This window comes from Lepus europaeus, chromosome 11, assembly GCF_033115175.1.
Source record: "Lepus europaeus isolate LE1 chromosome 11, mLepTim1.pri, whole genome shotgun sequence".
NCBI lineage: Eukaryota > Metazoa > Chordata > Mammalia > Lagomorpha > Leporidae > Lepus > Lepus europaeus.
Genome location: NC_084837.1, coordinates 80,338,402 through 80,366,058, shown reverse-complemented (window position 1 = coordinate 80,366,058; position 27,657 = coordinate 80,338,402). Strand labels below are relative to the sequence as shown.

General features: G+C 39.1%; 1 protein-coding gene across 1 annotated transcript in view; it reads left to right on the top strand.

Moving 5' to 3' along the window:
- ADAM10 (ADAM metallopeptidase domain 10) overlaps positions 1-27,657 on the top strand; it is a 147,501-nt gene that overhangs the window by 58,705 nt on the left and 61,139 nt on the right. The window contains exon 5 of the mRNA XM_062206009.1: positions 19,307-19,407. Within this exon, the coding sequence (XP_062061993.1) occupies positions 19,307-19,407 (101 nt within the window). The remainder of the gene's footprint in view (positions 1-19,306; positions 19,408-27,657) is intronic.

Here is a 27,657-nt window from a genome sequence, read left to right as displayed (position 1 = left end):
TAAATTTAATTGGTCCTTTAACCTCCCTGTATAGAATACTGAAGATTCTAGAAGTAGCTGTAGCTGTGAGAGTAGTTATGATTGCCTAATGTGTACCTGACACGATATAAGGTTCTTTACTTTCATTATTGAATTTTTATTCACAATAAACTTTATGAAGTATAGGCATGCATAATATTTGTCCTCACTTGATAGGTGAGGAAGCAAAGGCTTTGAAAAAACTTCTGTCCCTTTTATTGAGTTTGATTCCTTCTTCATGTGCGCTTTTGCTTCATTTAGGCCAGACGGCTGTAAATTCTCATTGCTTTCATTGCAAAGATTTTTGAGACTTTCTGAAATCATGCATTTGCATCTGTTCCATCTGTTCTCTTCTTAATATATGTAGTAATAGATGTTCTATTTTGTAGCTAATAAAAAGGAAGAGGGTACCTATTAATGCATATTATTATTATTTGAATTTAATTTAAGAGCCAATAATTTATTTTCATAGCTAAAGTACTATGTGTGGTTGTTTATATCCCTGTGTGTGTGCATGATTGAATTTGATTTTCTTGCATATGTTTTCTTATCAGAAACAAATGGTAGGGGAGGCACACCAACCTTGGGTAGGGGTCTGATGAGAATTTGGTTACCCTCCTCTTGATGTTTTCGTATCTGTAGGCACAAAGGTATAAAACCACCATGGAAAATGGTAATACTGTTCTGGAGAACTTTGGAGTATGACTTAAGAGACTATCCCAGAACACAGAGACAGTTTTCTATGAAAATATTTTATAACTTCTAGGTGCTTTGACTGACAGATATAAATGGTAACTGTATGGAGTTAGCTTAAAATTCACGCTTGTTCAATTCTGTACTCAGGTAGTAAAAAGCATTCCCTCCTAGGATATAGAAGTCTGAACAGTTATGACAGAGTTAGAATATCGCTTCATCCTTTGGCCCTTAGCACAGTTTATTTTAAAGGAACTGAGAAAAACGCTTTCTTGTAAACTGTAATAGTAGTCTTATTGTGGAAAATTACTTTTAGGACTGTCTGACTATATGAATGCTTGGAATCATCAGTTGTAATTGTACTGCTTATCTGTTAGGCAAAGATCTAAGTAATTTTTTCCATGCTATACTTACATAGAAGTTCTTAACTCTGAATCAGAATATTTTAATTAAGTATATAAAGCTTTAGAATAAATATATGTGAGTTTATGCTTTTTATTTTAGGTTTATTATTTATTTAGCTTGCATTTGCCTCCTGATATAGTGGTGGGGCACCCCTGCCTTCAGCATATGTATCAGAGTTATAGATTTCTTGTTCTGAAGAACTGATAATGTTAAGCTTTTTGTTACTATTTCAAGCCTCATTGCTGTAGAAGCCTACTGATTTGCGGAAACTTCAGGATTGCTTCTTTTGTTAGTAAGGCTTTCAAGAACTCTCTGTCACTATTAGTGGGATGGAGAGAGAAAGGTAAGGAAGAGGGGAAAAAAGAATTGAGTTGGAAAGTATTGATAATAGGTAGTTCTGTTAATGTCCTCTTGAGATTGATGATATTATTCACAACACAAAATTCTGAAGACTGTCTTTAAAAGAGTTTTTGCCATACTTAGGTTTAGCCTGGAGCTTAAAATCTGCTTATTATTGAACTGTGATATAGTTGAAAGGGTTGAGTCATGGTGTGCTGTGATTGTTGGATAATTATTTCAATAGCACAGTGGTTTAAGATGACAGTTTTAAGGCCCTGTGACTTCAGAACTGCCACAGCATTGAAAAAATTGGTTAATCTCTCTATTATGGATTTAATTTACATGCTTTGCTTAGTGTTGATGTTAAATATTGAACTTCCAAGAGCGCAATATTTGAAATTATTTGAAAGAAATACAAAAACTTAGAGATATTATTGACTCTGAGTTTGCTTTTTCCTGAGTTAATCTCCAGGAGAATATATATTAATTTTCTCAAAGTACTTACAGACTCCAAAACAGAAAAGTTGAGAAGGTTCTGAGAAATAGTAGTCATTTTAAAAATAATATTTAGTCAGAATACAAAGAAGCCTAAAATCAGATAGAAAGAGGCATTAACAGGCTTTACTCTTTTTGGTCAGAATTTGGAAAAAATATGCCTGGCCTGTTCATATTTTTATTATTTAAAGATTTATTAATTTATTTGTAAGGCAGAACTGTAAAGAGGCAGAGGTAGAGATGGACACAGAGAGAGAGAGAGAGAGAGAGAGAGAGAGATCTTCCATCTGCTGGCTTACTCCCTAAATGGCTGCAGTGGTCAGAGTTGGGCTGATCTGAAGCCAGAAGCCAAGAACTTCCTCCAGGTCTCCCACCTGGGTGCGGGGGCACAAGCACTTGGGCCATCTTACACTGCTTTCCCAGGCTGCAGCAGAGAGCTAGATCAGAAGTGGAGTGGCCAGCATTTGACCAATGTCATATGAGATGCTGGCAATTCAGGCAGCATTTCTTCCCGCCATGCCACAGTTTGGGCCCCATAACCTGTTTATAATCAGAAACTTTGTATAAATAGAACTTGAGAAAATTTTAGATTAATAGGTTTTCTATTTGGTTACCAAATAGAAACCTAAACTAAAATAGTATTAAATATTACCTGTATGTGTATATTCATTTATATTTTTGATAAAATGTTTTAGTTATAAATGAAATATAACTTGTCATTTGATAAATACAAAATTATTTAAAAATAACAAAGCTTTTATGTTGTTAAGCAACTTTGAAATTCAGCCTGAAAAGTAGAATTATGTTTGGAAGTTTTGTGCTTTTTCTTCTCTCAGAACTATCCCTTCATGATTCTATTTTTCATAGTTGGAAGTATTTTACAAATAGATTGAATAAGAAATTTAGTTCATTTTACAATTTGGATATAATATGCATTATATTTTAAATATAATGTTCATACTTTTAGTCAGATATTTTGAGGATTTGGGAAAAGGTTAGTTTTTAGGCATTTGATTGAACTAGTTAGAAGAATGAGTCTGAAAGCTTTGACTTAAGACTTCATAGCCAATATCTGGGCGTTTTCTTTTAGGAGTGTTGTTTACTAGTCAATAAACTGTTCATGGAAATGGAATTGTTTGTAGTGAGCCAGAAGATTGATGTAGTGCTGAATTTAATTGGATTCTATATAATCTTAGTGTTTAGAAGGCACTGAAACACAATACTCTAAGTTTCAGGATCACGGAATTGAACCCTAAAGGGCTATATGTAAATCACTTGAGCAAAATAAGGTCATGATAAGGATCCATGTCTCCTGGCTTCCACTCTAATTCTTTTTTCTGTTATGTTCTAAGTTAGCATAGAGTAGTATAAAGGCTGTTGAAAGTCAAACGATTTACTGACAGTGAAGACAATTACATTGGGGCCAGCGCTGTCGTGCAGTGGGTTAACATCCTGGCCTGCAGTGCTGACATCCCATATGGGAGCCAGTTCGAGACCTGGCTACTCCACTTCCAATCCAGCTCTCTGCTATGGCCTGGGGAAGCAGTAGAAGATGGCCCAAGTGCTTGGTCCCCTGCACCTGCGTGGGAGACCTGGAAGAAGCTCCTGGCTCCTGGCTTCAGATTGATGCAGCTCCGCCGTTGCCGCCAACTGGGGTGTGAACCATCGGTTAGAAGACTTCTCTCTCTCTCCTCTCTCCCTCTGCCTGTCCTCTGTGTAACTCTGACTTTCGAATAAATAAATAAATCTTAAAAGCAATAAAATTTAAAAAAAGACAATTACAGTGAGGAGTAAGGGGAAAAAAGGAGAAAGCTAAGGCTTCTTTATTTTTTGTTATTATTGATTTTGCAGAAGGGTAGCCATAGTCACTGCTGACAAATAGACATTTATAAATAGTTATAGGAATTAGTTGTAGAAGAAACAAGCTTTTAGGAGAGTGTGCATATGTATGCCCTAAGGATAAGAGGAGCTATAAGTTGGTCTTTCTCACCTGCTATAGCATAATTGAGTGATTGATGTTTATACTGGTGACCGGGTGAGGGTGTCTGGCCAGGACTCTGGTATTTCAAAGAGCTACTTTGAAAAAGGCGTTGAGAGTGCCATGCCTGGCCCAGTTCCCTATCTCTGTTTCATGGGACATCTATGTTCTGAGTGCATTTGGAAAGGAGAACCATCTTCAGCTTCTTCCATTTTCAAAGGACACTCTCACTATGCTCTTGTACCTGCGCTCCTTCACTCTTCCAAAACAAACTGGTTGTGGAGGTTGGGGTGGGGGATTGGGGAAAATGTAGGTAACAAGATGTGGAGGTTGAGAAAGGGTACTGGGGACTCCTATCTACTAGAATTTGAAAGGGGAGAAACTTTGGAATCCTCTCCTCCTTTGAACTCATCTCTCCTAATCTCTGTCAGTTTCCATTAGTGAGTCTTTGTTGATGTTGGCAGCTTTGGGAATAAATGGCAAGTTTCACTGGTAAGGACTCCACCCCAAGTCACCCTCCAATAGTTGTTAGGCATTATCTATTTGTAGAGTCACTTTTTTTGATATTAAATTAAGAATAAAATAGGATTATTTATTTGGATTTGTTGATTTATTTAATACTAGTGAAAGATTATAGCCAATTTTGACTATAAGAGAATTATAGCCAAGGCTTTGGACCTTGTCAAGTTCTTAACTTGCCAGTCACATAGAGGGAGAAGTGCCCTATTGGGAGTAGTGAAGATAGGAAGGAGAAGTGGTTCTTTTGGACATGGAATCTGAACTGCAATATTCTTTCTCAATGGAGTGGATAATTGAGAGTAGAATTTTTTTTAGCCTGAGGTGGTATCACAGTGTATATGTATTACTTATATTTGTGTTTCCTACAACAAAACAAAAGCAAGAGGTTGGCATGCAGAGGAACGGGAAGAAAGGCAATAGATCTAAAGCTGAACTTTGTTTGAAATAGGCTGTATATTCCCCACCCATGACTCATTCTCTGTGAAAGAATATGCTGTTTGGCCTTTTCAGTGGAACTGCAGTGCATCCTATGATTTTGCATCTCAAAGAAGGCTCATTCATTCGTTGAACAAAGGCTTTTTCTAGAAATGAGGATTATATTGTCAGTAATTTTAGAGAGAAAAATGTCATTGTCCATTTTTATAGTTAATGTGACCAGGGAAAATAGGCCCTTTTAGAAGTTTTGAAAGTATATGGGGGAAATTTTATACTTGACCTCTTTTTTGTCTATTGAGAGAATTTTTTGCTGACAGAATTTGAAACATATATAAATACTGTTTTGTTGCTTTGGAGATTTTTTTTTACCCTCTAACTATTAAGCTTTCAGAAAGAATTTAAATATTTAAGTTGTGATATATAAATGCAACTTAAACAAAAAACACTCCCTTTGTTGTCTTTTTTTTTTGTAAAGTTAATAAGTTTATGGCCTAGCAGGTAAAGCTGCACTGGTTCTAGTCCTGGCTGTTCCACTTCCGATCCAGCTTTCTGCTATGGCCTGAGAGAGTAGTAAAAGATGACCCAAACCCTTGGGCCCCTGCACCTGTGTTGGAGAGCTAGAAGAAGCTCCAGGCTTCTGACTTCAGATTGTCCCTGCTCCGGTGATTGTGGCTATTAAAGGAATGAACCAGCAGATGGAAGACTTTTTCTCTCTCTCTCTGCCTTTGCCTCTCTGTAACTCTGCCTTTCAAGTAAATAAATAAAACTTAAAAAAAAAAAGTTTTTATTTAAGGGATTCCCTATGTTGTAATTCCTTCCACTGTCCATCAAAGTCATCTACTTAGTTATTTTAAATCCTCAAGCCCTTTAGAACAATCCATAATTTTTTTTTTAAGATTTATTTATTTATTGGAGAGGTATAGTTACAGAAAGAGAGGGAGAGACAGAGAGAAAGGTCTTGTATCTGCTGATTCGCTCCCCAAATAGCTGCAACTGCCAGAGCTGAGCTGATTGTGAGCCTGGAGCCAGGAGTTTCTAATGGATCTCCCACGTAGGTGCAGGGGCCCAAGGACTTGGGCCATCTTCTGCTGCTTTCCCAGGCCATAGCAAAGAGCTGGATTGAGAGGAGCAGCCAAGTTACAAGTGGACATCCATATGGGATGATGACAACAACTCCACTGCATTCACCTTCAGCAGTCTAGTGCTGCAGGTGGAGACTTAGCCTGCTATACCACAGCGCTGACCCCAAATCTATTTGTTTTTAAGCACTCTAATTCTTGATGTTTTTAATGTTTTAAAGTATAATGTATTGAATAAGTTAAATATTTGTATCTTTTAATTCCCTTATACATTCATAGCCAATAGTAAGAATATTTTAATGTTTTGGCAAAAGATTTAAAAGGTCACAAAACGATTGTAGTCCACCCCACACCCACCTCTCCCACTGAGTTTTTTTTTTTTTTTTTTTTTTAATTTTTTTTGACAGGCAGAGTGGACAGTGAGAGAGAGAGAGAGAGAGAGAAAGGTCTTCCTTTTGCCGTTGGTTCACCCTCCAATGGCCGCCGCGGTAGCGCGCTGCGGCCGGCGCACCGCGCTGATCCGATGGCAGGAGCCAGGTGCTTCTCCTGGTCTCCCATGGGGTGCAGGGCCCAAGTACTTGGGCCATCCTCCACTGCACTCCCTGGCCACAGCAGAGAGCTGGCCTGGAAGAGGGGCAACCGGGACAGGATCGGTGCCCCGACCGGGACTAGAACCCGGTGTGCCGGCGCCGCAAGGCGGAGGATTAGCCTAGTGAGCCGCGGCGCCGGCTCTCCCACTGAGTATTAAGATTGCTTTGCATAGTTTCAGCTTGCGTGGTCAGTTTTATGGTCTATACTATGGTGGCAAAGCGAGGATTGTCTGATATTAACTAGGTGAGTAAAATTGGGAATCAACTCTGGAAAACAGCTGCCAGTCCACGTTAATGAACTACTTGATGTTGCAGATTATAACTTGAATGAGAAGTCATCCTTCCCAGTTTTATTTAGCATAGTTTAGCTGCAGGGGTGGAAGAAAAGACTTGAATTTTAGTAAGATTTGCTTGAGAATTAATATAGGTTAGGACTAGATTGTTGAAGGTGAATGTAGTGGCGTTGTCATCATCATCATCATCATCATTATCATCATCACCAGAGCCAGCATAGCAGGTTAAGCATGTCCCATATGGGCACTGATTCAAATCCCAGCTGCTCCACTTCCAATCCAGATCCCTGCTGATGGCCTGGGAAAAGCAATAGCAGATGTCCCAAGTGCTTGGGCCCTTGCATCCACATGGGAGATCTGGAAGAAGCTCTGGGCTCCTGACTTTGGCCTGGCCTAGCCTTGATTGTGGCCATTTGAGGAGGGAACCAGTGGATGGAAGATCTCTCTCTTCTCTCCTGTTCTCTCTGTAACTCTGCCTTTCAAATTGTTTCCCCTGTTCTCTCTGTAACTCTGCCTTTCAAGTAAAAAATCTTAAAAGGATAATTGACAATGGTATTTTTAACTAAAAAAGGAGGAGAAGAATATCTAGTGATAGACAAAGAACCAGGTCGTAACATTGGAGAACTTCAGGATCTTAGTTCTGTTGAACAACTGTTGGAGTCTAGAAGGAATATGCAGAAAAGGTAAGTGGTGGCAAGTAGGATACTGGAAGTTGATATTATGAAAGGATTTGAGTTGTCAGTAATGACAGTTTCAAAAGTATAACCATGGAAATGATGAGCTGAATTAGGAAAAGATCATTGGAGAAAAGGTCTGAGTACATCAGAAGGATCATCAATATGAATGTTGGAATCACTAAGAATTATGATGAGGTGCTTTCAGAGAGACAGTGAGTCAGGATCTAAAAAGAAGGATATAGAAATAGTGGCATGGGGAGTAGCAGATGTTTGTAATAAGTTGGGACAGTCAGTAGTATAGTTTCATGACTGAAAAACTGGGCCTGGGCCGGCACTGTGGTGTAGTGGGTAAGACTGCTGCCTGCAGTGCCGGCATCCCATATTTGTGCTGGTTCGGTTCCCAGCTGTTCCACTTCCAATCCAATTCTCAGCTATAGCCTGGGAAAGCAGTGGAAGATGGCCCAAGTCATTGGGCCCCTGCATCCGTGTGGGAGACCTGGAGGCAGCTCTTGGCTCCTGGCTTTGGATCGGCACAGCTCTAGTCATTGGTGGCAATCTGGGGAGTGAACTAGTGGATGGAAGACCAATCTCTCTCTCCCTCTCCCTTTCTCTCTGTTCCTCTTACTCTGCTCTGCCTCTATGTAATTCTGCCCTTCAAATAAATAAATAAATAAATAAATCTTTAAAAGACAAAACAAAACTTGGCCATTATGAGAATAGTTCTAATAGTCTCGAGGCAGAAACGGCTAGGATAGCTGTATTTAGTGAAATGAGGGTTGGGAGAATGTCTTTTCAAGAAAAGGAAGAGTTTTTGGGTTTTGTTTGATTTTTTTTTTTTTTTTAAGATTTATTTTTGAAAGGCAGTGTTACAGAGAGGAGAGAGAGAGGGAGAGAGGAAAAGAGGGAGAGAAAGAGACATAGAGAGAAAATGAGAGAACCTTCCATTTGCTGGTTTACTCCTCAGATGACCACAATGGCCAGGGATGAGCCAGGCCAAATCCAGGAGCCTGAAGCTTCTTCCGAGTCTCCCACGTGGGTGCAGGGGCCCAAGGATTTGGACCGTCTTCTGCTGCATTGCCAGAACATTAGTAGGGAGATGGATCAGAAACCCAGCAACTGGGTCTTGAACTGGCACCCATATGGGATGCTGATGTTGCAGGTGGAGGCTTTACCTGCTTCACCACAGTACTGGACCCTGTTGATTTCTGTTGGAGGTAAAGAATGCTACAGAAGGATTCTCTTGACCCTCACCAGATGATGGACATGAGAAGGTGATTTTATGAAGGTAGATACTCTCAATTATAACCAAATGTAATCTACGTGGGCTGAGATAGGAGTGGGCAGTTTTATTTGTATATTTAGGGTCTTTTCACTGTGTATAGTGACAGTCTACTGGATGGTAGATGAGGAGATACCAATTAGACAATTCGGGAATCTTAATCATCTTACAAAAAAAAGGATTTTAAAAAGTCATTTATTTATTTATTTGAAGGGCAGAAAGAGACTGAGGCAGATGAGGGAGGTATCTTTCATCTGCCAGTTCTCTCCCACCTGCTGGTTTACTCCCCAAATGCCTGCAACATCTAGGGCTGGGCCAGACTGAAGCCAGGAGTCAAGAACCCAATTCATGTGTCAGTTGTCAGTGGTAGGGACCTAAGTACTTGGGCCATTACCTGCTGCCTCCCAGAGTAGGAAAACTAGATTTGAGAAGAGAGTAGGGACCCAATCCTAGGCACAACAGGGTCAGATATGGGTGTCCAAGTCATGTCTCGGTCACATTATCCAGGTGCCAAAAGCCTGCCCATAAAAACCTTAATCTTAATGCTCAAAAATCCAGCATCCATGTCAATGTTTTGACAACTGTGCAGATCACTCTTTAAAGATAAAATCCTGAACATCCTCATCCTGAATTTTGAAATTCCAAAAGATAATCCCTAAGGTCTAAAAATCTCAAAATTACATTCCCAAACGATTAAAATCCCAGAGATCAAAATTCTACAAGTGGAAACCCCCAAACCACAAATTGCAAAGAAGGCAGTGGGTTGGTGGAGTGGGGGGAAGGTTATCTAATGGACTGATACTCACAGTATAGTAATAATTCCTTAAGATAAAAGTGTTTAGACTCTGTGTTATCTAGATTCAGTATTATGCCTACTTAGAAAAATAAATACTTTTATCATTTTCAGACAGTTTTTTTTCAAGGAGTAATTACTGACTATAAGATTTTCAGTTTTAGGAAGCAGTAGGCTGTAAGCTCATTAGCAACCTAGTTATAGTCCACCACATAATGAATATGTCAAAACAATGCTTTTTGCTTCCATGTATAATTTAGTTCACTAATATACTTAAAGATAGGTCAGTTGCTATACTTGATTTTATTTAAATTTAAGAAATAACATTTATAGTGATCTGATCATAACAAATTGGGGTTTATCTTAATTTAGAGCATACTATGATATGTATTTTGAGTTTGCTTCTACATGGACCCTGAAGAGTTGCTATGAATTGTTTCTAGAAGAGAGAATCTTATAGCTTCCACATACCTGAACAATTTCATGTGCATGTCATTTAACTGAGTATTTTAGGAAATATAAGAAAAGAATAAAAATTGTCATCTTAAACAACCATACTCTCATTGTATTTAATGTGTTGCTAAAAGGGAAACCAAAAGAATATGCACATGGGACTTATGCAGAATCAAGTGTCCCTGGTACCCCAGTAAAATATAAAAAGCCCCCCAGATTAGTAAGACTAAACATATTGACTCTCTGTGGTTAGTGACCTGGGCTGTAATCCTGAATGTTGAAACACTGAAACTTGGAAAATCTTTAAAAGTGTAAAATCCCTAAGGTCAAAAACCTTGAAAGATAAAAATTTCTGAAAAAATTCTGGAAAAAATTTAAAAGTTTTTAAAAATACATTTATTTACACTTGAAAAGGAAATTTTTTGAGAAATGTATCAAAACATTTCAGAACACTTCATAAGCCGATCTACAAAGTAAAAAAGGCAATAAAAACGTATTTTCCATGTATAAACACTCCGGTATAGTGATGACAGTTGGTAAAACAGTTGTGAACAAACCATATTCATTTAAAAAAAATCAAAAAGAACACTGTGCAGTTGGGGATTGTGGCTTTGCCCTGGCTCAGCCCTGGCTGTTGAGGACGTCTGGGAAGAGAACCAGCAGATAGAAGATTCTTTCTCTCTCACCTTGCAAGTAAATAAATTTCTTTAAAATGAAAAAATGTCTATGACTATGATTGATTAATTGCATGCTCTCAGCATTATAACTGAAGTCAATTATTCTGTTTCTTAGGCCTTTGATAAGATCAGTCAAAAACTACAGTGAGTTACCATCGCACATGCAGTTGTCCTAAGAAGCTAGACCTTGAGAAATTTTTTTTTTTTTTTTTTTGGACAGGCAGAGTGGATAGTGAGAGAGAGAGAGACAGAGAGAAAGGTCTTCCTTTTTGCCGTTGGTTCACCCTCCAATGGCCGCCGCGGCCGGCACACTGCGCTGATCCGAAGCCAGGAGCCAGGTGCTTCTCCTGGTCTCCCATGCGGGTGCAGGGCCCAAGCACTTGGGCCATCCTCCACTGCCTTCCCGGGCCATAGCAAAGAGCTGGCCTGGAAGAGGGGCAACCGGGATAGAATCCGGTGCCCCAACTGGGACTAGAACCCGGTGTGCCGGCTCCGCAAGGCAGAGGATTAGCCTGTTAAGCCATGGCGCCGGTCAACCTTGAGAAATTTTTTCTGTCTCACATGCAGATGTACCAATGGGCATTTTTTGTCTCATTGAGGGCATATCAATGTTGTTATAAACGCACAGTATTTATACACAAAATCAACATGAAATAATGCACTTTTGAGTAGTGAGATTTGCAAGACAATGCACAAAACAAATTAGAAGTACCTAAAAGTCTTTTCATAATTTCATACTTCCAGAACTTGAAATGATGTGAGGATGAAATACACAGCATAGCAAAATTGTAAAAATAATGCTGATTATTTTAAATAGAAGAGGAGAAGAAAAACAACAGCAAAAAGTAGCCTGGTATTCAGGGGTAGGCATTTGGTGCTTTGGTTAAGTGATTGAGATACCACTTGGGCACCACATCAGAGTGCCTTGCTTTGGGTCTTTACTGTAAATAATAAGAAAATAACGATACTTTTTGGCAAAAGTTATTATCTCTGAAAGGTTGAGAACTAATTATTAAAGCAGTCAGAAAAGAAGACAATAAATACGAATACTATTAAAGTAATTCTGATATACTGTGCCAAGATTATTTTGGTATTGTAATAGGAAAAATTTGCCAAATGCTGTTGATGGTCAGATACAGAATGAATTTTTTTTTACTCTCTCATCATGAGTTTTCCACCATGAATTAAGGTAATGTCAATTGTAATACCAAACAGTTTGCAGATTCATTGGCAAAGTAACATTAAGAACTCATTTCTTATCATTTACTACTCTAGTGTGGTTATTCCTTATTAGGCAGCTTTTCTTCAAGAGGGGATTCAGGAGTCAAGGGTATTTTACTTTCTGCCTTTGTTATTCTGCTCCTGGGTGTCTTCTGTCAGCCATTCAAAAGCGGAAGGATGGTGGAGGGTCCTGGCTAGACACTACCCTCACTTTCCAACATTCTAGCAGCTAGACCTTGCTTATATTTCAGAGCTAACTGGGGAGGGAGGCTGGGAAATATATCTCGATTTGTGCTCTGGATTATGAGGAACTTGTTAGATCAATGACTACCCGACATTGCTTAACTGGTCATTCTAGTATGAGGGGCCATGGGGAAAGTATATATTTTGGTAAATAGACTATTCTGAACTACCCCTGTGCCAGCATATACTTTTTTCTTTTTTAAGTGTTTGATGATGGTGAGATATGAGGTATGGGAAACCAGCTATGCTAGACATTTAATGAATGCATATCCCAAAACTAGCTATGCATAATTGATTTAATCACAGGTTGGACTTTTTTTTTTAACGTTTGGAAATGGGGTTGTCTTTACATGCTCTTGTGTCTGCTCATGTCTGTGTAAGAGAGAGTTTTGGGTATGGAGATTATTGAGATGCTTCAGGAAAATGTTAAATTAGAACTATAGTTAAAAATAGCTATTGGAATATATAATTTAGTTCTGTAGATTTGCAACAAATGTTAATTTTTTTTTATTGAACTTAGTAAGGTAAACATTAAAATAGATTCTTATTAACTTAAATATTGAATCTATTCTAGGAAATCTAAATTTAAGTCAGAATGGTAGAGGAAAACTTAAGAACATAACATACTAATGGAATCATAATGTAATTGCTTATCACACTGGAACAGGAATTAAAATTTTGGAAAATATGTAAATTGATCTCTTTTTTCTCTGGTAAATTATTTTGTGTATCAGTATTCTGAGAGCATTTTCTATTTATTTGCCGAGTCATTGCCTGAGTCAGTGGCAGGGCTCATTATCATAACCATTGTTGTTTTGTAAAAAATAGATAAACCATTTTCTTATCCATGATTTAAGTGAAAACTAGCCAAAGAAACATGCTGCATTTTTAGGTCGTGGAGATTGGTCTTTCCAGTATTGGGGCAAAATAACACAAGGTGATTATATCAAACTATAAACTTGGCTGTATAAAATAGTTAAAACCACTATCAAAATTCCAAGTGCATTTTGAATTAGGCACTGAATACGGAGCTTTAGCATGTGTGCTCATGTGTGTACCCTTGTCTGTGAGTATTCCTATGTGCTTTTGCTTTTACTTGAAATGATTATTCTTAGTATGGAGAAACTTCATCAGTTGGTGATCCGGGAAAGCCAGGGTCTATTATGAATATGGCCAAGACTCATTTAACATTTTCAGATTAAAATTTGTAGCAGAAGGTGGCATTGTGGTACTTATACCCTAATCTACTAAAAAGGGTAAGAATTGAAAAATCTTGGCATATTACATAGTGAAACTTTCCAGGCTTTATGACAGAATTGTGTTAAATATACGTTGGATGATAACTATTTTCACTTTCCCAAAGCCAACCTTTGAAATGGCAAAACAGTAAATATAAGCTTTTTCTTTGCTCAGCACTTTAGTAATTTTAGGTTTGTACTTCAAAATAATTTGAACCTGTTTTACAGATGTTGCAGTATTACAGTCTTCACTTTATTTTGAAAATTTCAAACCAACAAAAAAAGTGTAAAGATTCATAAAATGGGGCTCGCATTGTGGCACAGCGGATTGAACCGCCACCTGTGATGTGTCCAATTTGAGTGGTTTGGGTCCTGGCTGCTACACTTCTGAACCTGCTCCCTGCTAATGTGCCTGGGAAAGCAGTGGGTCCCTGCCACTCACAAGGGAGACCCGGGTAGAGTACCAGGCTCCTGAGTTTAGCCTGACTTAGCCCCAGCCATTGTGGCCATTTAGGGAGAGAACCAGTGGATAGAAGATCTCTTTCTGTTTCTCTCCTCTGTAACTCTGCCTTTCTTTCTTTTTTCTTTTTTTTTTTTTAAAGATTTTTATTTATTTATTTGACAGGTAGAATTATAGACAGAGAGACAGAGAGACAGGTCTTCCCTCTGTTGGTTCACTCCCAGAATGGCCACAGCAGATGGAGCTGTGCAGATCCGAAGCCAGCAGCCAGGTGCCCCCTCCTGGTTTTCCACATGGGTGCAGGGACCCAACCAACCAGGCCATCCTCCACCATATTCCTAGGCCACAGCAGAGAGCTGGACCTGAAGAGGAGCAACCGGGACCAGAATGGCACCCATATGGGATGCCGGTGCTTCAGGCAGAGGATTAACCTAGTGTGCCATGACGCTGGCCCCTGGCTTTCAAATAAGTAAATAAATCTTTAAAAAAATTATAAAATGAACATGAATATTCCTTCTCTACATTTGCCAATTTTTAATATTTTTCTCCCTCCCATTCCTCATGTACCTTTTGGGGGAACTAGTTGAAAGTAAGTTACAGACATCATGAAACTTCATGAAATTTATGAATTATAAAAATTAATCTCATCCATACATTTTTATATAGCTATAATAATTCAATCCTAAATAATGATTATTAAATCAGAAATATCATTCAATGTAATCTATAAAAATTCTATAAAACCTGTACAATTTCTTCATTATCCTAAAAATACCTTTCCCCCATAAATTTGTCTCTTGTTTTTTAAATATTATTTATTTGAAAGGCAGAGTGACAGAGAGAAAAGGTAGTGGAGAAGAAAGAGAAAAAGAAAGATATCAGTCTTGCTTGTTCTGATTCACTCCCCAAATGTCTCCAGCAGGTGAGGTTGGGCCAGGCTGAAACCAGGAGGCATGACCGTATCCAAATCTCCCACATGGGTGGCAGAGGCACAAGTGCTTGGGCTATCATCCACTGTTTCCCAGGCATGTTAGCAGTGAACTGGATTGAAAGTGGAGTAGTTGGGACTTGAACCAGCATTTCAGTATGGAATGTGCGTATTCTGAGTGGTTTCTTAACCATGTGCCAGTCCATTTATCTCTTATAGTGTGTTTTTTTTACCAGGCTCCCCAACCCTCAGTTCTCGATTTTTTCTTTTTTAGATGACATTGCCTTTTTTCCCTTGTATGTAGGTCAGTGACATACAGAATATGTCCTTTATTCTCAGTATGCATGGTTGCTTATTCATTAGATTACATTAATTTATTTGGCAAGAATACCACATTAGGTGAAGCTGGACAGTCTTTACTGAATCATAACACAGGGGCAGGCACAAAATATCAGGTTATTTTGTTATTGGTAGCATTAAGCTTGGTCACTTGGTTAATGAAGTGAAAATCAGTATATTCCTTTGGTCTGTAGGTACCTTTTCCCCTTGTAAATATTAAGTACTCTGTGTGGTGATGCTTTCTGAGGTTATGAATATCTTCCTCTTTCACAACTTTGATCCAGTGGCTTTAGCATCCATTGATGATATTGCCTAAATCACTTTATACATGTGGGTTTGCAAAAATGATAGCTTAATTTGTCATTCCTTTAACATATATTGCTTGAATTTTACTGCTGTTAAAAGTCTTGACCTCTGATGAAAACTAATTTAGTTTAAATCACAACTATTAAGTCAGTTCCTGCTGGTTTAGATTTGAAGTGTAATATTTAACAAGCATTTCCAATAAAACAGTTAACTAGTGTCCACTTCAGATTCTGGATTTTCTTAAGAAACTACTTGGTAGTGTTTAGAATTATATTTCCTAGCTACTTGTAAGCACTTAGGGATTTTGACTGCTGCCTCTCATTCACAAGTCTTGGTATTTTATTTTGCCAGTTCCTTTAATTATGCTTAGTAGATTAGAAAATATAAAGGAGTACAAAAAAGTTTGTGGAAAATGGAATAAAGAGATAAACATAAAAATATAAACTTAATTTTTAAACAAAAGCCTCATCAAATTTTAGGGCAAGTGTTGTGGTGTAGTGGGTAAAGTTGCCACCTGCAACCCAGCATCTCATGTGGGTGCCAGTTTGAGTCCCAGCTGTTCCACTTCTGATCCAGCTCCCTACTGATGTGCCTGGGGAAGGAGCAGAAGATGGCCCAAGTGGTTGAGCCCCTGCACCCATATGGGAGACCTGGAAGGGGCTCCTGGCTTCAGCCCAGCCCTGGCAAAGGCAGCCATTTGGTGAATAAACCAGTGGACGGAAGATCTTTTTCTTTGTCTCTGTCACTCTAAAACTGTGCCTTTCAAATAAATAAATAAATAATTTTTGGAGGGAATTCCATTGAAAGCTTTTCTTGTCTGCAACTGATATGGACACATCAGTTTTGGCATCCATTGAGCAGAAAGTTTCCTTAACTTTACTTTTTGATCAGAATCGTGTAAACTGAACCACTTGGGATGTTTGTGGTATTGGCTGTTATTTCTGTTGTTAATTATTGCATGAACAAGATTAATTTTTGCTACATAAGTTGATGTATGATCATCTGCCATGGACTTTTATCTTCAATATCACATCCTTTTTTAAAAATTCCATTTGTAAACTGGTGATTTCTTTGGGTTATTGACCATGCAAAATTATGAGTGATTTCATCATTTTTCCAGCAAAGCTGTATCATTTATTTTATTTTTTTTAACAACAGATTTTCTTTTCTTTTTAAAATTTATTTATTTGCAAATTAGAGTTACACAGAGAGAGGAGAGGCAGAGAGAGAGAGAGAGAGAGAGGTCTTCCATCCGATGGTTCACTCCCCAATTGGCTGCAATGGCCGGAGCTGCACCTAGCCGAAGCCAGGAGCCAGGAGCTTCTTCCAGGATTCCCACGTGGCTGCAGGGGCCCAAGGACTTGGGCCATCTTCTCCTGCTTTCCCAGGCCATAGCAGAGAGCTGGATGGGAGGTGGAACAGCTGGGACTTGAACCAGTGCCCATATGGGATGCTGGCGCTTCAGGCCAGGGCGTTAACCCGCTGTGCCACAACGCCGGCCCCAAAGCTGTACCATAGATTAGATATTTGCACTTCAGTTTTTTTTTTTTCTTTTGAAGATTCATTTATTTATTTTAAAGGCAGAGTTACAGAAAGGAGCTGGAGAGGGAGAGAGCAAGTAAGCAAGCAGGTGTGCTTCCATCCCCTGGTTCACTCCCCAAATTGCCGCAACAGCCAGAGCTGGGCTGGCCTGCAGACAAAAGCCCAGAACTCGATCAGGGTTTCCCCTGTGGCTGGAAGGGTCCCAACCACTTGGACCATCTTCTGTGGTTTTCCCAGGCGCATTAGCAGGGAGCTGGATAGGGAAGTGGAACAGCTGGGATGCAAACCAGTGGTCTCACGGGATGCCAATATTGCAGGCAGTGGCTTAACAATGCTTGCCCCGTGTTGTTTCAGTTTTATCAGAATTTATGTTGCTCTGATAGGGGTTCTTTTTTTTTTTTTTTTTTTTTAATACAAATTTATTTATTTGAGAGGCAGAGTTACAGAGAGGGAGAGGGTTCACTGCCCAAATAGCCACAATGGCTGGAGCTGAGCCCATCTGAAACCAGGAGCCAGGAACTTCTTCCAGGTCTCCCATAGCAAGTGCATGGGCCCAAGCACTAGGGCCATCTTCTACTGCTTTCTCAGGTCATAACAGAGAGCTGGATCAGAAGTGGAGCAGCCAGGACTCGAACCTGCACCCATATGGGATGCTGACGTCGCAGGCAGAGGCTTAGCCCACTATGCCACAGCATGGGTTCCCGATAGAGGCTCTTTTTTTAAATTTAAATTTTATTTATTTTTTTGACAGGCAGAGTTAGACAGTGAGAGAGAGAAAGACAGAGAGAAAGGTCTTCCTTCTTCCGTTGGTTCACCCCCTAAGTGGCCGCTACGGCTGGCGCGTTGTGGCCGACATGCTGCACTGATCTGAAGCCAGGAGCCAAGTGCTTCCTCCTGGTCTCCCATGCAGGTCCAGGGCCCGAGGACCTGGGCCATCCTCCACTGCCTTCCTGGGCCACAGCAGAGAGCTGGACTGGAAGAGGAGCAACCAGGAAAGAATCTGGCGCCCCGACTGGGACTAGAACCTGGGGTGCCGGTGCCGCAGGTGGAGGATTAGCCTAATGAGCCATGGCTGCAGCCAGAGGCTCTTTTGAAACTGATGTTTTATTCTTAGTTCTTCAGACTAGATCTTTTTCAGACCTGTTGTAAGTTAGGGGGAATTTAATTTTGGGGCAAAATACTGAAATCCATGCTTTTTTTGTGTGTGTGATATGCATCTTCTGTGAATATTTTTGAAGACTCCCTCATATGCTCATGAACTAAGAAGAACCTTAACAAGAAAGGAATATATGGAACTTTGACAGAGTAGGATAAACTTATACGTGACTAAATTAGACAGTTATCTGGAAATAGAACCAATTTAGTTAAGGGTAAATTAATCATGGTTTAATTACAAAAGGAAAATAAATGATAAAAGTGACTATGTTTGTAAAACTTCACTTGAATTATACATTAAATAAACTCAAGCTCTTTTTTTTAAAAATTTTTATAAAGATTTATTTATTTATTTATTTGAAAGGGTGAGTTACAGAGAGCTAGAGAGAGGTCTTTTATCCACTGGCTCACTCCCCAGATGGCTGTGCCAGTCCAAAGCCGGGAGCCAGGAACAACTTCTGGGTCTCCCATGCGGGTGCAGGGGCCCAAGTACTTGGGCTATCTTCTACTGCTTTCCCAGGCCATAGCAGAGAGCTAGATCGGAAGAGAAGCAAGCCCGGTCTCCAATCAGTGCTCATGTGGGATGCTGGCACTGCAGGAGGTGGCTTTACCCCCTACGCCACAGCGCTGGCCTCTCAAGCTGTTTTACCAAGCAATGGAATATATTTCTAGTCCACTTTTCCTTGAGACCATTTGGTATTCATGTAAGGAATTCAAGCCAAATATTATATTGTTCTGCCTGTAGTTCAGGTTGAGGGGCCTTTGTACATTTGCAGCATAGGAAACTTAATGTGTCCAAAGAGAAAGTTATAAATTATAGAATGACATAAATTACAGTTTTAAGATGCTCTGTATCTTAAAAGTGGGAAAGGATGAGAAAGTTAAATGCAGGATAAAGAGTGATAATTGCCATTTTTCATAATTCACAAATCATTGATATGACAAAAAGCTAGAGACCAGTGATTTTTATTGAGAGAGAAGTTAGGAAGTGGCCAACTTTTAAAATGAACATGCATAGCAATAATGCCTTTCTGTTCAATGTTCAATAAACATTTATGACTTTTATTAATTATGAGTTAATTTATCATTTATAAGATAATTGATTATATTTAAATGTGTAACAGTAATGATATTTCTTCTTTGTTCTCTAGACTATCCACATAAATACGGTCCTCAGGGAGGCTGTGCAGATCATTCAGTATTTGAAAGAATGAAGAAGTACCAGATGACTGGTGTAGAGGAAGTAACACAGGTAAGGATTATAGCACTGGCTTACATTTAAGATATGGAAATGAAGTTGGGCAAAAATGTATGTTTTAGAATTTTGTAAGATTTATACTACTTTGGTAATATATATATATATACATTTTTATGTTCAAAGAATCCAGGAAACTTTTCAATAATAGAGAGGGGGAGCTAAGATTGAATGCAAGTATGTGTAACTTACAAAATATTATTACATGTCTAAAATTATACTCTGTGTTTCATTTTTCATCATAAAATAAAAAAATTGAATCTGAACTTGTGTTTTATATAAATGTAAGTATTTGCATTAATGTTAAAATTAGGGTTACCAACTTGCTATAATGTTCTTCAGTGTTCCCTGTTTTAATGATGAAAGTTCTATGTCTTTGGAAAAACCAAAATGGTTATTCACCCAAATACAAATCTCAGTGATTTTTGACATTTTAATTGCAAGAGGTTTTTTTTTTTTTTTCTTCCATTTGTCTTTTCTTCTTACTTTTGGCCTCTTTAAATCATAGGTGATGGGTTGTAGTTATTCAAAACATAAATTCACAGCAGGTGCTGTGGCATAGTAGGCTAAGCTTCCTCCTGCGGAGCTGGCATCCCATATGGGTGCCAGTTCGTAGTCCAGCTGCTCCTCTTCCAATCCTGCTCTCTGCTGTGGCCTGGGAAAGCAGTGGAAGATGGCCCAAGTGCTTGGGCCCCTGCACCAATATGGAAGACCCAGAGAAGCTCTTGGCTTTGGATCGGTCTAGCCCTAGCCATTGCAGCCATTTGGGGAGTGAACCAGTGGGTGGAACACCTTTGTCTATCTTTTCCTCTCTCTCTGTAACCCTGCCTTTCAAGTAAATAAATTAAATTGTTTAAAAAAATATTAAAAATAGCTTTAAAATGAGAAAGCATTTTTCTTTTATGATAAAATGTTTTTCATATGTTTTGTAAACCCTTTCTAAAAGTGGTATAGAAATGTTTTTTGAATTATTCAAATTTGTATTCAGATCTGTTTCTTAACATGCAAAATGGGATAAATAGTCTGTTTCAGATGAATTTTTGAGTATTAATTGAGACTTTATTCCTGCATTCATTAAACATGTATGTATTGATCTTCTATCATATGTAAGTGAATGATAGGTTCTAGGAATATGAAGGGATGTCAAAAAATTTGTGTAAAAATGGAATTCTATGCAAAATTTTCATGGATTCTTTGAAGTCCCCTTGTATGTGAAAATAAAGATGAAGGCTTGTTCTCAATTTATAGAGTAATTGGAGACACAAGAAACAATAAAGGATAGGAAGAGGTAGAAGAAAATTGAGCATAGGGTCATACTCTTCATACAAGAAAAGAATAGCTATCTTAGCCATGGAAGTATTTGAAGGTAATTATCAGAAAGTAAAAAAAGCAAATTAGTTTAGCCATGGGAAGATGGGAGGAATATTCCACACAGGAAGAACAATATATACAAAGAGCAAAGAAACAGAAAGATTAGTAAAGAATCTTTAACTTGGGGATAGGTCTATAATCTGGGAATCTAGTTAAAGGTTACTAAGTTGAGAAATAATAGTGGCTTGTACTAAGGTATTGACAATGTGGATATAGCGGATGAGACTATAGATTGCTAGACATGATAGAAAAGTTTAACAGAGTAGTTTGATGTAGCACTAACATACAGGAGTAGGCTGCATTTATGAATATCAGTAGTGTTCTACCAGAAATATAAAGAAAGAGATGACATGATGTATCACATGTTGCAGAATAAATGTAACAAAAGTTATTAAGACCTATATGAGGAAATCAGGAAACTTTCTAAGAAATACGAAAAAAGTTGCTTTTAAATAAATGGAAAAATATGTTAATGCAAAATAATACTTCATCTTACAAACATCCTATTAATTTTCTCCATATTGATTTGTAGATTCAATGCAAATCCAATACAAGTTACAACAGGATTATTCACAGTACTTCATAGATCTCTAAAATCTTATCCAGAAAAGTAAGGACTAGGAAGAAGGAGGGCCCATTTAAAGATGGTGAGCAAAAAAGGAGGAGTTGTTCTTGAAGGTATTGAGACTTATTATAGTAATTAGTAGTGTGATATTGTTAGCACAGGGATTATTTTAAAGGAATAATATTGGGTGCTTATGAGTAGATCTATACATGTATGAAACTTTGTTATATGATAGAGATGTAATCTCACATTAGGAAAAGTAGGGTCCATGAATAAATGGAGCCAGGAAAAATGCTTATTTATTTGGAAAAAAACTGAAGTTGGATCTCTATCATTAAATTTACCAGGTGGAATTTTTTAAAAAAGGTTTATTTATTTATTTGAAAGTCAGAGTTACATAGAGAGAGGAGAGGCAGAGCGAAAGGTCTTCCATCTGCTGGTTCACTCCTCAAATGGCTGCAATGGCTGGAGCTGTGCCGATCCAAAGCCAGGAGCCAGGAGCTTCTTCCGGGTCTCCCATGCAGGTGCAGGGGCCCAAGGACTTGGGCCATCTTCTACTGCTTTCCCAGGCCAAAGCAGAGAGTTGGATTGGAAGTGGAGCAGCCGGGACTCGAACTGGCACCCATATGGGATGCCAGCACTGCAGGCAGCTTTACTTGCTATACCACAGTGCTGGCCCCATCAGGTGGATTATTATTAAACATCTAACATGAAACCTTTGAAAATTTCTCTTTTCAGCTTTGCTAGAGTAATTGGTATCCCTCTAGACCTCATACAATAAATTACTAGAAAACTGAAGAAAATGCAGTATAAAAAACAAACATGGGAAAACAGACAGTGTAGGAGTAAGATCTTTGAAATGTAAGCTGTGCCTGCATAGGATGAGATTACACTAGAAAACTCCCAGATGAAGAAAAGATACTAGAGAGTTTATGAACTAGGTGAATACCAGAAATTACAGTTGGTATAGATCCCAAGGCATAATAGGAATAGCCAACTTAGCCTTCAAGTAAGGGCCACTCTAGATTTGCCCTAACCATGCAGAAAAACAAGCCTCAGTAAAGTCAAGGTGATTTTCAAATAAATTAGCTGGTTCTCAGAGGAAAAAAAAAAAAACAAAACAGCTCAGTAACACTGTTAAAGGAGGACACTGAATCCAGGTACTGTATATTTATTTTTTAAAGATTTATTTATTTATTTGAAAGAGTTACCGAGAGAGGGAAAGATCTTCCATCTTCTGGTTCATTCCTCAGATGACTACAGCAGCTGGGACTGGGCCTGGCCAAAGCCAGGAACTTCTTCTGGGTCTCCCACATGGATAGCAGGAGCCCAAGTACTTGGGTCATCTTCCGCTGCTTTTCCTAGGACATTAGCAGAGAGTTGGTTAGGAAGTGGAGCAGCCGGGACTCCAACCAGTGCCCATATGGGAGCTGGCGTCACAGGTGGTGGTTCTACCCACAGTACCGGTCCCCAGATACTGTATATTATAGAACACTGACAACATTTTACATTCAGAGAACATGACCATAGGACAAAAAACTGAAATTTCATTTATAGTCTGGAGAAAAACCACTCCAATTAAAACAGAGTTGTGAAATTACAGGCATTAGCAAACTAGGACTTTTAAATAAATATTATTGATAAGTTTGCAGAATTAAAGTCATGCACCCAAATAAGACAGAATAGAAGTCATTATAAAGAACCAAGTGAAACTTCCAGAATTGAAAAGTACATTATCTGAAGTGAAAAATTAAGTGGATATGCTAGAAACAGTTATTGCAGTTAATATGAAAAACTTGAATAAAGAACAATAAAAGATAGATCCACACACAGAGAGAAGATAATTGGAATCCAGAAATGGAAGAGATATAGAAAAAGGTATTTACAAATTAATACCTCAAAATATTTCAGATATGGGGGTTGGCGATGTGGCATACTAGGCTAAGCCTCCACCTGGGCACTGGCATCGCACATGGGCACAGGTTCATGTCTCAGCTACTCCTCTTCCGATCCTACTCTCTGCTATGGTCTGAGAAAGCAATAGAGGATGGCCCAAGTGCTTGGGCCCCTGCACCTATGTGGGAGACCTAGAAGAAGCTCCTGGCTACTGGCTTCACATCGGCCCAACACCAGCTGTTGTGGCCATTTGGGGAGTGAACCAGTGGATGAAAGACCTTTCTCTCTGTCTTTCCCTCTCTCTGTCTATAACTCTGCCTCTCAAATAAATAAATAAATAAATAAATAAAATCTTTTAAAATATTTCAGATATGAACAAAAAATTTCAATCTGTGGTCCAAAAGCTCAATGAAACTCAAGTGGGTGGTATAAACACAAAACCATATGCGGGTATACTATAATTAAGTTACTGGAAACAACTGAAAATGAGAAAATCATAAAGATAGCCAGAGAAGAGATTACTTGTTTTTAACAGGGAAGCAAGTGTTGTTAATCACTTCTTATTGTGCAAAACAAACCAGAGACATAGAATGGCATCTTAAAGTATTGAAGGAAAATTGACAAGCAAAGATCCTGTGCTCTGTGAAAATAATTTTCCTTTTTTAAAAAAAGATTTATTTATTTATTTGAAAGGCATAGTTACAGAGAGGCAGAGAGAGAGAGAGAGGGAATCTTCCATCCGCTGGTTCACTCCAAATGATCGCAACAGCTGGAGCTGGGCCACCCGAAGCAAAGAGCTTCTTCCGGGTCTCCCACGCAGGCGCAGGGGCCCAAAGACTTCGGCCATCTTCTATTGCTTTCCCAGGCCATAGTAGAGAACTGGATCAGAAGTGGATCAGCCAGGATTTGAACCTTGTAGGATTCTTGCCCTTGTGGGATTCTGGCACTGCAGGCAGCGGGTTTACTCACCATGCCACAGTGTCAGCCCTGAAAATAGTTTTCCAAACTGAGTGCAAATTAAAATTTTTTTAGATGAATAATGACAGAGAATTTGTTTCTAGCAGATGCACACTGTAAGAAAATGTTAAAGGTGTATCTTCAGATAGAAGGAGGATACCAAAGGATTTAAAAAACTTCTCTAAGAGATAATTACTTAAAACTAATAACAATATGTAATGAACTAAAAATTTATGATAGCACAAGGGACAAGAAAGGGAAGAATGGAAGTATATTGTGTATGTGTATATATACATATATATATTTGTACTTTTTAAAAACATTGTTTTATACTATATCTTTCACATATGATGTGATTTTTGCAAACCCTCAAGGCAGAGCCCAGTGAATTGTGGTCTGTGTACAAACTGGTATATTCTGTAAATAAAGCTGTAATGAAACCCAGCCACACTCATTCATCAGTGCATAGTCTGTTTACATTATAGTAGCAGAGTTGAATAATTGTGACACAGACTATGCAGTCTGAAGATCTGAATATTTGTTGTCAAGCTGTTTAAGAAGGTTTGTAGGAATGTCCTATGTCCTGGAGCAACCACCAAAAAAAAGAAGGGGAAGTGTTGTTAACAGGTCAATAAAGGATAAATGAAATAGCCAGTTAATCCAATGTAAAGTGGAATAGACTGAAACGAACAAAGGACAGATGATACAGATGAATAAATATCAAGATAGTAAGCTTAAATCTAACCAGATTGCTGATTGCATTAAGTACAGAGCCTAAACACATTAATTAAACAGCTTGGATGGTTAGAGTGATTAAGGAAGCATGACCCAGTCTGTCTAACAGAAATGGCAATTTAAGTGTAAAGACACAGTTTAAGAGTAAAAGGAGAGTAAAGCATATATATCATAAAAGCAGTAGTTAGAAGAATGTTAGGGCCGGCGCCGTGGCTTAACAGGCTAATCCTCCGCCTTGCAGCGCTGGCACACCAGGTTCTGGTCCTGGTCAGGGCGCCGAATTCTGTCCCGGCTGCCCCTCTTCCAGTCCAGCTCTCTGCTGTGGCCCAGGAGTACAGTGGAGGATGGCCCAAGTCCTTGGGCCCTGCACCCGCATGAGAGACCAGGATAAGCACCTGGCTCCTGGCTTTGGATCAGCGAGATGCGCTGGCCACAGCGGCCATTGGAGGGTGAACCAACGGCAAAAAGGAAGACCTTTCTCTCTGTCTCTCTCTCTCACTATCCACTCTGCCTGTCAAAAAAAAAAAAAAAAAAAAAAGAATGTTAGAATGATCACATTAATATTAAGAATATATTTTCATTATAAATTATCACTAGAGACAAAAAGGGACATTTCATAATGATAAAGTATCACTTTATCAAGAAGAAATATTGATTCTAAATGTTAGTTAATAGTGCAGTTAATAGAATTATGTAATGCATGAAGCAAAAACTGATAGGAGAAATGAAAAATATCACAGTGCATAGCTGGAAGTCACATTCATTTTCTTTATAAAAAATGTTCTTATTCTGCTTATATGAAAGAGAGACAAAGAGAGGGAGGCTGGGCAGTGGGAGCAGATATCTTCCATCTTATGGTTCACTCATTCCTCCAGTGCCTGCAGCAGCCAGGGCTGAGCCAAGCTAAAGCAAGGAGCTAGAAACTCAATCTAGGTTTCTCATGGAGGTGGCAGGGACTTGGCTATTTGAGCCATCATCTGCTACCTCCCAGAATATGCATTACCAAGCAGCTGGACTGGAGAGGGGCCAGGAATTGAACCCAGGCAGACTGATATGGAATGCCAAGCATCCCAAACTGCTGCTTAACCCCTGTGGCAAATGCCCATCCCCAGCCATACTCCTTCCCTCCCGTTCCTCCCCTCCTCCTTCTTGCCCCACTCCCTACCTACTTGAAAGGCAGAGTGACAGATTGAAAAAAGGAGGGACTTATCATCCTGGTTCATCCTCAGGAAAGCCAGGGCTGGGCAGGGCTTTAGCTGGGAGTCCAGAACTCCATCCAGATCTCCCATGTGAGTGGCAGAGTCCTAAGCAAGCACTTGGGCCATCATCTGCTGCCTTCCAAGCTGCTTTAGTAGGAAGCAGGAAGCTGGGTCAGAAGCAAACTAGCCAGGACTCAAACTGACTCTCTGATAAGGGATGCAACCATCCCAAGCAGTGGCTTAACCCACTGTGCCACAATACCTGCTCCCACACTCATTTCTTAGTAGACAAATTGGTAGATTGAAAGAGCAAGTGAGAATATACAACACTGAATACCACTGTCAAGCATTGTGACCTAATAGACATTTATGAAATTCTTCACTCAACAATGGTAAATTCTTTTCAAGTGCATGGGTAACATTTGCTAAACATGAAATAAGTCTTGATAAAGGATTGAAATGATACAAAATACTTAGATTTAAAGAGAATTCATTTGGAAATCATAACAAAAATTCCCACGTGTTTAGAAATTAATAATTCAGGCCGGCCCCTCGGCTCACTAGGCTAATCCTCCGCCTGCGGTGCCGGCACCCCGGGTTCTGGTCCTGGTCAGGGCGCCGAATTCTGTCCCGGCTGCCCCTCTTCCAGTCCAGCTCTCTGCTGTGGCCCAGGAGTACAGTGGAGGATGGCCCAAGTCCTTGGGCCCTGCACCCCATGGGAGACCAGGATAAGCACCTGGCTCCTGGCTTCGGATCAGCGCGGTGCTCCGGCCGCAGCGGCCATTGGAGGGTGAACCAATGGAAAAGGAAGACCTTTCTCTCTGTCTCTCTCTCTCACTGTCCACTCTGCCTGTCAAAAAAAAAAAAAAAAAGAAATTAATAATTCAGATTTGGAACCATTTTGAACAGACTGATAAAAAGGCCAGAGTGAAATTTGTGAGATTCTGCCATAGTGGTCTCAAAAGGGGATTTAAAACTTTAAGTGATCATATTAGAAAAGAACAATCTAGAAATCAACCAATAAGCATCCACTTTAAACAACTAGACTAGGAAGTAAAAATTAAACACTAAATAAATAGAAAGAATAAAGTAACAAGTAATATGAATATATGTCAGTGATCTATAAAATAAGCACAGAAAATCAGTGGGAAAGATCAGTGCAGTTGATAAACTTCTAGTTAGTATGAACAAGAACTAAAGAAAAACACAAAGGAATTAAGTTAAAAAGGGTTAATACTGTAGACATTAGAATTTTAAGTGTATTTTTAAAAAGATTTATTCATTTATTTATTTGAGAGGTAGAGTTACAGATAGACAGAGGGAGAGACAGACAGAAAGGTCTTCCTTCTCCTGGTTCACTTCCCAAGTGGCCACAATGGCCCTGAGCTGTGCTTATCTGAAGAACTTCTTCCGGATCTCCCACTTGAGCTCAGGGGCCTAAGCACTTGGACTGTCTTCTTCTGCTTTCCCAGGCCATCACGGAGAGCTGGATTGGAAGTGGAGTAGCTGGGACTGGATGCTGAC